Genomic DNA, 12,663 nt, shown 5'->3' with positions numbered 1-12,663 from the left:
TCCTGACGACCCTGTCAGCTTCCTTCAGAGCTGCCTGATCACAACCACAAAGTTGGGGGGTCCTGAGGCTGTCACATGGGACACCTTCATCCTCCTGGAGAGACACCAGCTGAGCCCCAGACCCCCCAGTTCAACACCTGGACCCCCCATAACATCACCTGAACCCCCCAGTTCAACACCTGGACCCCCCACACTATCACTACCTCCAATAAAACCCCAGACACCCCAAACATCGCCCCCTAAATTCTTCACAACACCACAGATAACACCTCCAATAGCTCCTATAACACCATCAACACCACCAAAGACAACATCAGTGCCCCCTGTAGACCCCCAACTAACACCACCAGTGCCACAGATAGCCCAAATTATACCCCAAACAACAGCCCTAATACCCCAAAATTCAACACCTCAAATTATTCCCCTGATTGTCTCGATTAAGCACAAAACACCTGCTGAACCCAAAGTCCTCGTCTCAGCTGCACCTGGACCTGCAGGTACCCCCTCACCTGTCCACTCTGAGAAGAAGGAACATGGACTCAGCTCAGAGGGTGAGATGCTCCTCTGATGAGTTCAATCTGAACCTTCAGACACTGTCACAGAAACACTTCCTGACTCTGTCCCTCCTCTCAGCTCCTCCATCTGGTCCTCCTCCCTCTCCGGTCCGGGCTCAGCTCTCCATTGACTCGGACTCTGACATGACAGAGAGTTCTGGGCTCCAGCAGGAAGTCAGCATCCTCCCTCCTCAGACGCCACACCCCCTCATCATCTTCATCATCGGTAAGAGAATCAGGGAAGAAACGTGTCCGTCTCCAGGTGTCCAGTTGTCTTGTTGATGTGTTGATGTGGTTTGTACTTGATTGATACTCTTGGTCTTTTTCTGTGTCTTTACTAGTCAGAACCGTCTTTGTGTCCATCAGGTGGTCCAGGAAGTGGGAAGGGGAGTCAGGCGGCTCGGCTGGCTCGTTGCTTCAGCCTCAGAATCATCTCATTGGACGAGCTGCTCAGGAGGCAGCTGCTAAGCCACGCCTCCCCCAGCAGGAAGTGGAGTGTTATTTCAGAAATGATGGGTCATGGAGAGCTGGGACCACAGGTGAGTCAACACACCTGAACCACCAGTCATCACCTGAACACATCACTGATTTAACCTGTAACCTGACTGTAGGAGGAGACAATCTCGGAGCTGAGGCGACAGCTGATTGGTCAGCAGGAGGTCAGAGGCTTTATAGTGGACGGATTCCCTCGAGACGTCCACCAGGCTCTCAGCTTCCAGGAGCAGGTACCGTCCAATCAGAGAGCTTGATGCAGTTAGCTGAAGGGGATGTGGTTTCATCTAAAGTGGGTCATAAAACGAGACCCGATCAGACCCACAGCAAATCAATATCAACATTATCAACGCCTCTAAAATCAACAAATTAATGATTGACACGATGTTGAAACACAAAGAATGATGACATCGTCCTCACCTGTTGTGTTCAGGTCGGCTCTCCTGATCTGGTGATGCTTCTGCTCTGCTCCAATGAGACGTTGCGCTGTCGTCTGCAGCGACGAGCCACGCAGCTCGGTCTCCTAGGAGACAACAGCCACGCCCTCCGGAGACGCCTGGAGATGTTTCAGAGAGACATCGTCTCCATCAGCAGATACTACAGACAGCTACACCTGCAGACACAGGTACACCTGAGGACACAGCTACACCTGCAGACACAGCTACACATGCAGACACAGGTACGCCTGAGGACTAAGGTACACCTGAGGACACAGGTACACCTACAGACACAGCTCCACCTGCAGACACTGCAGACACAGGTAGACCTGAGGACACAGGTATACCTGAGGACACATGTACACCTGAGGACACATGTACACCTGAGGACACAGGTATACCTGAGGACACAGGTACACATGCAGACACAGGTACAGCTGCAGACTTAGGTACACCTGAGGACACAGCTACACCTGAGGACACAGGTACACCTGCAGACACAGCTACACCTGAGGACACAGGTACACTTGCAGACACAGGTACACCTGAGGACACAGGTACACTTGCAGACACAGGTACACCTGAGGACAGGTAAACTTGTTTGCTCTCAGGACATTCTACAGATGTCGTTAACCTTGAAGTCGACCTGAAACTGATAAATTATTGAGAATTGTTGGATTCTGACAGAAAGTTTGTTTTTCAACAAAAACATGAAACTGTTGGTGTCGTCCTGTTAGCTAACAAGCTAACAGCTGTGTGTGTTTGTGTGTGTGTGTGCAGGTGGATGCTGACAGAGATGAGGAGACGGTATTTGCTGATCTGAGTTCAGTCATCAGAAAGAAACTGCTTCTAAAGGATTCAGGTATTGATTGATTAGTTATTGATGAGTGATCAGTTTAGCTGCTGTTTAGTTTGATGTAACAAACGTTAACAAAAGTTGAATCTGATCACTGGTCAGCTGTCTGTCATAATCACTGATTTCTATTGATCAAGGCAATACAATCACTAATTGATTGCATTGTTTAACTGATTGATTGATCTGTTTCTGTGTGTCTCCAGGTCCTGCCGATATCCCAGAATGCAGCATTGCGGTCAGATCTATCGATCAATAACACAAATTTTATCATGAACCAATTAGTAATCAGTATGGTCTGTTAGCAGTGTTCTTATTGGATAATAATCCAGTCTGTTGTTGTTCAGTGTGTTTGTTTACCTGTTTATAAATGTTTACTACTTTTTACTTTTATTCCATTTAATAAACTGTTTCTTAATCTTTTATGATCTTGTTTATTAACTCGTTTATTCCCTGTGTCTCAGGCTGTGATGTCAGTCTGTCAGTTGTCTCTTCACTGTAAACATTCGTGTATTAACTTGAGAACCAGTCGTTCTTCTGCTGTTGAAATCAGCTCAGCTTATTTGTTGTTGTTGTTTTTGTTGTTGTCATCTTGTCTCCACATGTTGAATCCACTGACTGACGTCGTGTCGACTCAATAAATCTCTATCATAACAAATCGCATGTCGTATCATCGACTGTGTGAAGACTAAAGTCAGAACGAGATGAGCAGTGTTCATTAAACTTTACTCTGGAAACATTTCTCTGATCTTCATGTTCACGAGGGTTAAACCTTAAAGGGTCAGTTCACCAGAATGAAGTCTGAGCGTGTTAATGTCAAACACTATCAGCTCTGTTATTTAAAGACTGAAGGACACAGTGCATCATGGGTAATCACCGCCCTTATCACAACAGGGAATGTTAATGACAAGGCCTGTGACGACGCCTCAGGAGATAACAAGACGGAAATACTCTGAACTGACAGACAGGAGACAGACAGACAGGAAGAAGAGAGAGAAACAGGAGAGAGAGAGATGAAACAGATCCTGTCTGTGCTCAAACAGTATAAAATGATGATGTCATCATGAGACGGTGGAGGCAGTGATGGAATGTAAGAGGTAAATATTGTAACTTTACTCCATTACATTAGCCTGTTGGACCCTGCAGGTTCCTGTTGGTTCCTGATTCAGAGCCTGTTCATGGATCTGGTTCAGAGCAGTTCAGTGTCCTGCAGCTTCTAATCTTTGGTCTCTTATCGTCTCTCTGAGTGTTTCTATTCCAGTTTTCTTCCATCTTTGGTCTGCTGCTCTCTCTCTCTCTCGGCCATTCTCTCCTGCCTCGCTCGCCCAACCTCATGCTGGTATAAAGGTTCCACCCGGTCCATCTCAGTCTGTCTCGGTCCTTCGTCTCAGCAGCATGGCTCCGAAGAAAGTGGAACCAAAGAAGGCAGAGGTGAAGAAGGTGGAGGCGAAGAAGGAGGAGCCCGCTCCACCTCCCAAACCTGCAGAGCCAGAGGTCAAACCTCCGGAGGTGGACTTGAAGAGCATCGTGGTGGAGTTCAGCCCTGACCAGATCGAAGAGTTCAGAGATGCCTTCACGCTGTTCGACGAGACACCGACAGGTGAGATGAAGATCACCTTCGCTCAGTGTGGAGATGTAATGCGAGCGCTCGGCCACAACCCCACCAACGACGAGGTGCTGAAGCTGCTCGGGAGGCCAAAGGCGGAGGAGCTGCACGTCAAGCTGCTGGACTTTGACACCTTCCTGCCCATGCTGCAGCACGTGGCCCGGTCCAAAGAGCAGGGCACCTTCGAGGACTTCGTGGAGGGTCTGAGGGTCTTCGACAAGGAGGGCAACGGCACAGTGATGGGTGCCGAGCTGCGCCACGTTCTCTCCACACTGGGAGAGAAGATGACGGAGGACGAGGTGGACCGGCTGATGGTGGGACAGGAGGATGCAAACGGACACATCAACTACACTGAGTTTGTCAAACACATTATGGCTGGGTAGAGAACACTGATGGTGCTCCTGGTTCTGCTGATGGACTGAGGTTCTGTCTGTCTCTGGTTCTGCTGTATTAAATGTTTCTGTATGGTTCCACACTGTCTGTCTGTCATTAAACATCTTCAGTCCATCTCACCGTTTGTTTTTCTTTATTAATATCATGCACCTGTTCTCCATATGACATCAGAACAGGTGAAAGATGAGTTCAGGTTCATGATAATAAACAGAAATTAAAGACCTTGGTCCAGTTCAGATCGGCTGACTCTCATGATGTAGTCGAAACTACACCTGAAACTACACCTGAACACTAAATACTGCTGCTGCTGTTAGAGATGTTTGGATTAAAGTGTCTTGTTGATGTCAGATTAAACATTACTTTAAAAAAATAATCTGACATGAAATAAGTCAAACTGCAGGACGACTCTGTGGCTACTACAAATAAAACTAATGAAGAAGAAGAGGCAGAAAGTCCAACATCAGAGTTTATTTTCAGAGTTTCCAGCAGACTTCATCCAGCAGCTCAGCAGACAAACATCATTGTCATCATCTTTAATAATCTTCAGTTACAGTTTGATAATACACATAATTCACTAACTTCAGTTACATGAAGAACTAAAAGAGTAAGTCAGAACAATAAAAAACTAAATGTCGTTATTTCATTTCATGAAGTCAGAGTCCAACAGATGTTTCCACAGATGTTTCAACATGTCTGCAGAGTTTTAATAAAAACATTTAAAATGTGAATAAAAACAGCAGATTAACTGATTTTGTCTTCATCAACCATCCGAGGAATAATCAGCCTGCAGCCATGCTAACAGCTAACACCAACACGCTAATATGTTTAGCAGGTTTAATCTTCACTATCTTAGTTTAGCAAGTTAGCATGCTAACATGAGCTAATTGTCAGTAAGTCCAGCAGATGATGTCATCAGTTCTGTTTTACAAACTGATTATTCAAAGAAACCATCTGAGCAGCAGAGACTGAAACAGTGAACACTATGTTTCCCATAATGCATCTGGAAAGTGTCCTTAATTCGTCAGCTCTTTTCTGAATGGGGCTGGTTGGGGCCTCTGATTGGCTAACCATAAATCTGGCCTCTGCCTGGACTCTGTCTCCTCCTCACTTGTGATTGGCTGTCAGGTGTCACAAAACTCTGTTCTAACTGGCTGACTCTGTGGCCATCTGTGTGCCCTGATTGGCCAGCTGTGCGAAGAGGCGGGACCTGAGGAAACGTGGGTAACTGTCGGTCTCCATCAGGCCAAAAATCTGATCCTGGGCCAACTGGAAGGAGGCAGGGTTAATGCCAAGACTCAGGCTCTGATTGGTCGATTCTCTGACAGATGAGTCCACGTTGACCTGGAGACAGAGAGCAGTGATGTCACATGACCAGTCATTGGACAAATCAGAGCACAGACGGACAGACAGGTACCTGTCTCGCTGCATTGGTAGAAATAAACTCTTCGTAGATTTTCACAGCTCTGGCAGCCATCTTGCTGAGGGGGTGTGTCCTCTTGAATCTCTCCACAGCCAACCAGAAGTCGAGGTTCTCCTCGCTGAACTCTGACCTCAGGAAGTGACGAAACACGGCCAGACCATCTGACCAAAAGGAAGAGAGGGAGGAGACTTTTCAGCCAATAGAGACATGTCACCATGTTGGCGTGTCCCTCGTTGACTACAGGTTGAACATAGAGACAGGAAGTGATGTGTCTTACACTGATTGGTCAGCAGAGCCTCCAGACTCTCCGCCCACCTCATCACCTCCTTTGTAGATGGTCTAAAAAAAGAAAACAACACCTGAGACACGGTGGCCCAGCAGGAAGTAAAGGGAACCAGTAAGGACAAACTGGGCCCCGCTCAAACCGGTAGGATCCTTTTCAAACTGGTAGAACCCGGTTGAAACAGGTAGAACCCTGTTCAGTCCGGTAGGACCCTGTTCAAACCGGTAGGACCCTGTTGAAACAGGTAGAACCCTGTTCAGTCCGGTAGGACCCTGTTCAAACCGGTAGGACCCTGTTGAAACAGGTAGAACCCTGTTCAGTCCGTTAGGACCCTGTTCAAACAGGTAGGACCCTGTTCAAACAGGTAGGACCCTGTTCAAACAGGTAGAACCCTGTTCAAACCGGTCGGACTCTGATTTAACTAGGTCGGGGTTAGTGTTTAGTGATGATTGTTGGGACTGATGCGGTTCTCATCAGGGTTCTCATGAGAACAGCAGTGTAATGGTTCATGTTTCCTGTTCCTACCTGTTGTTTCTCAGAGCTTTCTCCAAACTGTTACCCTCCACACCGCTGCTGTTTTTCCGTTGTCGTAGAAACAACAGGCGGCTCCGAACATCAGCGGCTCTGAGGAGACGACGATGACAAGTCAGAGCGACAGAAAGTAGAAACAAAAACACAACCTGTGATTCAGAGTCTCTGATTGGCTGCACAACAGAAATAAACTATCAGGGCTGGAACTGAATGGACCAATGACAGTTCAAGTGCTGTGGGGTCGGCCATTTTGTCAACATTTTTCTTTCTTCCTTCAAAATGGCCGCCTCTTCATTTGAATGAAAACTACTGATTTAACTGAAACTTTAAAGAAGTTTATTGTTAACGTGTTATTATTGTGTGTGTGTGTGTGTGTGTGTGTGTGTGTGTGTTTACTTACAGACTCTTAGTTTTCTTCCTCAGTTGAAGGTTTCTGAACTCGGCATCCTGAAGCAACAAAAAAAACAGATCATCAGACTCTCAAACTGTCTTAAACTGCTTTCTACTGGACTCTTCTACTGGACTCTACTACAGGTACTGTACTGCTCTCTGCTGTACTGCAGGTCGATATTGGACTAACCCTACTTTTCTACTCTCTGTTGGTCTGTTCTGGTCTCAGATGGTCTGTCCCTGATGGTCTGTTCTGCTCTGTACTACTCTCTGTTGGTCTGTTCTGGTCTCAGATGGTCTGTCCCTGATGGTCTGTTCTGCTCTGTACTACTCTCTGTTGGTCTGTTCTGGTCTCAGATGGTCTGTCCCTGATGGTCTGTTCTGCTCTGTACTACTCTCTGTTGGTCTGTTCTGGTCTCAGATGGTCTGTCCCTGATGGTCTGTTCTGCTCTGTACTGCTCTCTGCTGGTCTGTTCTGGTCTCAAGTGGACTTTCCTGGTCTCTGCTGGTTTGTTCTTGTCAACATTGTTCTCTCCTGGTCTGTTCTGGTCTCTGATGGTTATTCATGGTCTCTCCTGGTCTCTGATGGTCTGTCCTGGTCTACATTGGTCTGGTCTGTACCTTGGTGCCGTTGAGGAGCAGCAGCATGTGGTGCAGAGACCCCCCCCTCTCTGGTCAGTTGTTTCCTTAGGGTGTGGATGGAGGGAGGCCGGGGCTTGGGATCCAGGTCCAGGTCCAGGTCAAAGGTCACGGGGCGGGTCAGCTGGTGGATGGTGCTGTCGGACAGGAAGCAGGGCGAACGAGGTTCCTGAAGTAGAGAACCCTCAGAGAGAGAGCGACGTAGAACTGGAATGTAAAGAAAAAACAACAAAATCGTTTTTAAAAGGAGAATTAATCTGAGACGTCACTTCAACTCTAATGTTCACACCTGAACCTGTCTCTGCATCACACCTGAACTTGTCTCTGCATCACACCTGAACCTGTCTCTGCATCACACCTGAACCTGTCTCTGCATCACACCTGAACCTGTCTCTGCATCACACCTGAACCTGTCTCTGCATCACACCTGAACTTGTCTCTGCATCACACCTGAACCTGTCTCTGCATCACACCTGAACCTGTCTCTGCATCACACCTGAACTTGTCTCTGCATCACACCTGAACTTGTCTCTGCATCACACCTGAACCTGTCTCTGCATCACACCTGAACCTGTCTCTGCATCACACCTGAACCTCCTTCAGACTGACCTTCAGGTCTGTAGCAGGAAGTGAACTGGTCAGCACCTCCTCCCTCCTCCTCCTCTTCATCACTCTCCTCCTCTTCCTCCTCTTCATGTTGAAGTGGTGCGGGCTGAGCTGGAGGCTCCGCCCCCCGACTCCTCCCACATTCTCAGATGTTTCAGAGGCACTCTCTCCCTCCCCCTGCTGCCCGTTCCTCCACCACCTCCTCCCTCCTCCTAATTGTCCTCGCCTCCTCCTCTGCTCCTCCTCTCTCTTCCAGACTGGACTCCTCTGGGTGGAAGAGGAGGGGGGAGGCGGGGGGAGAAGCTGAGATGGTGAGGTGAAGGTCCTGGAAGGAGGTGAGGCGGTGTATGGAGGAAGAGAGGAGAAGGGTTGAGGAGGACTGGAGGAGGAGAAGGGAGAGCTGGGGGAGTAAGGAGAGGGGGAGGGAGGTCTGAGGGGGTCACAGATAGAGGGGTAGGGGGAGGATGGGCGGAGGTGGGGAGGATCAGAGGAGGAGTAAGGAGAGGAGGACGATAGAGGAGGTCAGACTGACGGAGAGAGAGAAGGCCGAAGTCTGAGGGGAGGTCTGAGATCTGAGGGGGAGGGAGGGGGAGGAGAGAGGGGAGGGGGAGAGAGGGGAGAGAGGAGGAGGAGAGAGGTGGAGGAGAGAGGGGGAGAGGAGGAGGAGGAGAGAGGGGAGGGAGGAGAGAGGGGAGAGAGGGGGAGAGAGGAGGAGGAGAGAGGGGGTCAGAGGGGGTGAGAGGGGGAGGACAGAGAGGAGAAAGGAAGAGGAGAGAGTGGAGGAGGAGAGAGAAGAGAGGAGGAGGAGGAGAGAGGATGTGAACAGTAATGATCAACAGTCATGTTATTTATTCTCTTACATTTGTGTGTTCTGTTGCCTCCTGCTGGACAAACTTCAGTTCAGATCAGGCTCAGATCAGGCTCAGATCAGGTTCAGATCAGGTTCAGATCAGGCTCAGACCAGGTTCAGACCAGGCTCAGATCAGGTTCAGATCAGGCTCAGATCAGGTTTACATCAGGTTTACATCAGGCTCAGATCAGGTTTACATCAGGCTCAGATCAGGCTCAGATCAGGTTTAGATCAGGTTTACATCAGGTTTAGATCAGGTTTAGATCAGGCTCAGATCAGGTTCGATCAGGCTCAGATCAGGCTCAGATCAGGCTCAGATCAGTTTACATCAGGTTTAGATCAGGCTCAGATCAGGTTTACATCAGGCTCAGATCAGGTTCAGATCAGGCTCAGATCAGGTTTACATCAGGTTTAGATCAGGCTCAGATCAGGTTCAGATCAGGCTCAGATCAGGTTTACATCAGCTCAGATCAGGCTCAGATCAGGCTCAGATCAGGTTCAGATCAGGTTTACATCAGGTTTAGATCAGGCTCAGATCAGGCTCAGATCAGGTTTACATCAGGTTTACATCAGGCTCAGATCAGGCTCAGATCAGGTTTACATCAGGTTTAGATCAGGCTCAGTTCAGGTTTACATCAGGTTTAGATCAGGCTCAGATCAGGTTTACATCAGGTTTAGATCAGGCTCAGATCAGGTTTTACATCAGGTTTAGATCAGCTCAGATCAGCTCAGATCAGTTTACATCAGGTTTAGATCAGGCTCAGATCAGGTTTACATCAGGCTCAGATCAGGCTCAGATCAGGTTTACATCAGTTTAGATCAGGCTCAGATCAGGCTCAGATCAGGTTTACATCAGGCTCAGATCAGGTTCAGATCAGGCTCAGATCAGGCTCAGATCAGGTTTACATCAGGTTTAGATCAGGCTCAGATCAGGTTCAGATCAGGCTCAGATCAGGTTTACATCAGGCTCCAGATCAGGCTCAGATCAGGTTTACATCAGGCTCAGATCAGGCTCAGATCAGGTTCAGATCAGGCTCAAATCAGGCTCAGATCAGGCTCAGATCAGGTTTACATCAGGTTTAGATCAGGCTCAGATCAGGCTCAGATCAGGTTTACATCAGGTTTAGATCAGGCTCAGATCAGGTTTACATCAGCTCAGATCAGGCTCAGATCAGGTTTACATCAGGTTTAGATCAGGCTCAGATCAGGTTTACATCAGGCTCAGATCAGGCTCAGATCAGGTTTACATCAGGTTTAGATCAGGCTCAGATCAGGCTCAGATCAGGTTTACATCAGGCTCAGATCAGGCTCAGATCAGGTTTACATCAGGCTCAGATCAGGCTCAGATCAGGTTCAGATCAGGCTCAGATCAGGCTTACATTAGGCTCAGATCAGGCTCAGATCAGGTTCTGGATCGTCAGTCTGTCTGAAGTGATGCACTGATGAACTGCCACAGAGTTGTCACTTCCTGTCTCAGGTGCCTGTGTCGTACCTGGTGGTGGGCGTGCCCGGTCTCCGTGGTGACCAGCTGTAGCTGGATGTTGTCATGGAGACAGAGGCTGACTCTGACCTTCTGCTCGATGCTGAATGCCTCCAGACTGAAGAGACAACGCCAACACGTCTGAGAGCTCTGCAGGAAGTAGACGTGGAGGGGCTCCGATGCCACTGAACACGCACACAATACACAGACACAGACACACACACACACACACAGACACACACATTTTATATTAAACATTATTTATTTTAGTGGAGGACTTAAATTAATTCAAATATTTGTGTTGTTTGTGTGATATAAACTACATGATGTGTGTGTGTGTGTGTGTGTGTGTGTGTGTATACCCTCTCTTAGCTGCAGTGTGTTCAGGTACACTGGACTCTGTAGGACGTTACAGCGTCCGGCTTCGTCCTCTCTGGTGAAAAGCAGCAGGTCGCTGTAGATCAACACTGTCACCTGACACACACACACACACGTCCCACACACGTCACACACACACAAACACAGTGAAACGAGCTGCTACCGTTTGTACCAGTTACAGATGTTTTACTACATCACTGGTTTTCTAATATTTGTACAGAACAGAAATCTGTAATCTATATAATATTATATGATATCATATTATATTATATTATATTATATTATATTATATTATATTATAGACTACAAATCTTTGGTGTTTAAACTGAGGAAACTGAGTTTCAGGTTACAGTTGTGACCTCTGACCTCTGTGACATCACATGTTGGAGTTAAACTGACAGCCGATGTCTTTTCTTCGTTTTTATTGAAAACATGAAACTCAAACGCAGCAGATTCCCAGAAACACCCAGAAGACACACACTCACACACTGTGTGTGTGTTTGTGTATGTGTGAGTGTTTGAGTGTCTGTGAGTGTGTGTGATCCATTAGTGTGAAACTGATCCTGGTCCAGCTCTCAGAGGTCGTCGTGTCCTTCAGGAACTCGAGTAGAAACGATCAATAATCAGCAGACAGGAAGTCTTAAATCAGCAGAACTGATCCTACAGCAGAACTTACTGTTAATTTACTGTTAATTTACTATTAATTTACCGTTTATTTACTGATTCATTTACTGTTAATTTACTGATGGTCTGATGTGAAATCTTTACATTTACCTGTTTGTCTGTTTTAATGTAAATTACTGAAACAATTCATTAAATATAACAGCAGTACTGTTACTGGATATTTGTACCCCGGCAGTATATTTGGCAATATATGTGCTGTACAGGTACCTTCGTAGGCAGGAGGTCGGCCTGGTGGAGAACCATCTCCTCGGCCATCAGCAGGGTTCTGTCTGGACTGCACAGATCCAGAGGCTGGAAACAACAACAACAACAACAAACATCCATCCAGAAGTGAACAGAATAATAAACAATGTTCTAATAAACAACAGATAAATAACAGCATGAAAAAAAAACAACTTCTGGTTCTAAAGTTAAGATTCAAACCTGAACACACAGAAAGGAAGGATCTATGTTCTAAAGTTCTGAGCTCTGGTTTGAAGTTTGGATCTGGACAGAGGGCGTGAAGATGAAGGATCCAGTTTAAGTTGTAGACAGAACAAGGGTCTCCAGTTAAACCAGTCTGCTCTTGGTTCTAGTTCAGGTTTAAGATTCTAAACTTTGCTTTGGTTCCTGGATTTTCTAGGTTAGGTATGCGAGTCTCAGACTAGTTCTGGACTGGGTTCTGATCTGGTTCTGGGCCAGGTTAAAGGTTCCCGTCTGTGTCCTAGGTTCAGTATAAAGGTCTTGGTTCCAGGTTCTGAGTTTTGTTGTTACCTGGACAAAGATGGGGAAGATGAGGGTTTTGGGCGCCAGGGTGACATAGGTCCCATAGGAGGAGCAGGGCAGATGTGATTGGACGATGGTGCAGTTCTGGTAGTTGCCAAAGTTACTGGGCGGGGCTGATGAAGAGGAGGTGGAGGGGGGTGGGGGCAGGGTGGAGGTGTGGCCGGAGAACGGTGGCTGTGATGATGATGATCGAGGGTCATGAAGGAGGTTCTGTCCTCTGCTGGGGTGAGTCTGGTACAGACGGCCTGGTGATCAATGAAACAATATCAGTTTATTATCAACATCTTCATCAATACTCAGTG

The 12,663-nt window shown here is 47.4% G+C and overlaps 3 protein-coding genes across 3 annotated transcripts in view; 2 read left to right on the top strand and 1 right to left on the bottom strand.

Annotated features, from left to right (window-relative positions):
- LOC140995742 (adenylate kinase isoenzyme 5-like) overlaps nucleotides 1-2,595 on the top strand; it is a 4,136-nt gene extending 1,541 nt beyond the window's left edge. Inside the window, exons 2-8 of the mRNA XM_073465819.1 lie at nucleotides 1-551; nucleotides 634-780; nucleotides 921-1,093; nucleotides 1,166-1,279; nucleotides 1,480-1,671; nucleotides 2,264-2,345; nucleotides 2,543-2,595. The exon at nucleotides 1-551 is cut by the window's left edge and continues 29 nt beyond it. Of these exons, the coding sequence (XP_073321920.1) occupies nucleotides 1-551; nucleotides 634-780; nucleotides 921-1,093; nucleotides 1,166-1,279; nucleotides 1,480-1,671; nucleotides 2,264-2,345; nucleotides 2,543-2,595 (1,312 nt within the window). The remainder of the gene's footprint in view (nucleotides 552-633; nucleotides 781-920; nucleotides 1,094-1,165; nucleotides 1,280-1,479; nucleotides 1,672-2,263; nucleotides 2,346-2,542) is intronic.
- Nucleotides 2,596-3,731: 1,136 nt separating this feature from the next.
- On the top strand, nucleotides 3,732-4,449 carry LOC140996435 (myosin light chain 3, skeletal muscle isoform-like). Its single transcript, XM_073466847.1, has one exon. The coding sequence runs from the start codon at nucleotides 3,732-3,734 to the stop codon at nucleotides 4,323-4,325; it is 594 nt and encodes a 197-aa protein (XP_073322948.1). The 3' UTR covers nucleotides 4,326-4,449.
- A 339-nt stretch (nucleotides 4,450-4,788) lies between these two features.
- LOC140995741 (regulator of G-protein signaling 3-like) overlaps nucleotides 4,789-12,663 on the bottom strand; it is a 31,473-nt gene continuing 23,598 nt past the window's right edge. The window contains exons 18-28 of the mRNA XM_073465818.1: nucleotides 12,350-12,606; nucleotides 11,804-11,887; nucleotides 10,897-11,008; nucleotides 10,547-10,719; nucleotides 8,420-8,776; nucleotides 7,581-7,628; nucleotides 6,970-7,016; nucleotides 6,564-6,662; nucleotides 6,033-6,094; nucleotides 5,750-5,916; nucleotides 4,789-5,676 (exon numbers count right to left, since the gene is read on the bottom strand). Of these exons, the coding sequence (XP_073321919.1) occupies nucleotides 5,479-5,676; nucleotides 5,750-5,916; nucleotides 6,033-6,094; nucleotides 6,564-6,662; nucleotides 6,970-7,016; nucleotides 7,581-7,628; nucleotides 8,420-8,776; nucleotides 10,547-10,719; nucleotides 10,897-11,008; nucleotides 11,804-11,887; nucleotides 12,350-12,606 (1,604 nt within the window). The 3' untranslated portion in view covers nucleotides 4,789-5,478. The remainder of the gene's footprint in view (nucleotides 5,677-5,749; nucleotides 5,917-6,032; nucleotides 6,095-6,563; nucleotides 6,663-6,969; nucleotides 7,017-7,580; nucleotides 7,629-8,419; nucleotides 8,777-10,546; nucleotides 10,720-10,896; nucleotides 11,009-11,803; nucleotides 11,888-12,349; nucleotides 12,607-12,663) is intronic.

The sequence above is a fragment of the Pagrus major genome, chromosome 5 (genome assembly GCF_040436345.1).
Source record: "Pagrus major chromosome 5, Pma_NU_1.0".
Lineage (NCBI taxonomy): Eukaryota > Metazoa > Chordata > Actinopteri > Spariformes > Sparidae > Pagrus > Pagrus major.
The sequence above is the reverse complement of the archived record's forward strand: the minus strand, read 5'-3'. Positions and strand labels throughout refer to the sequence as shown.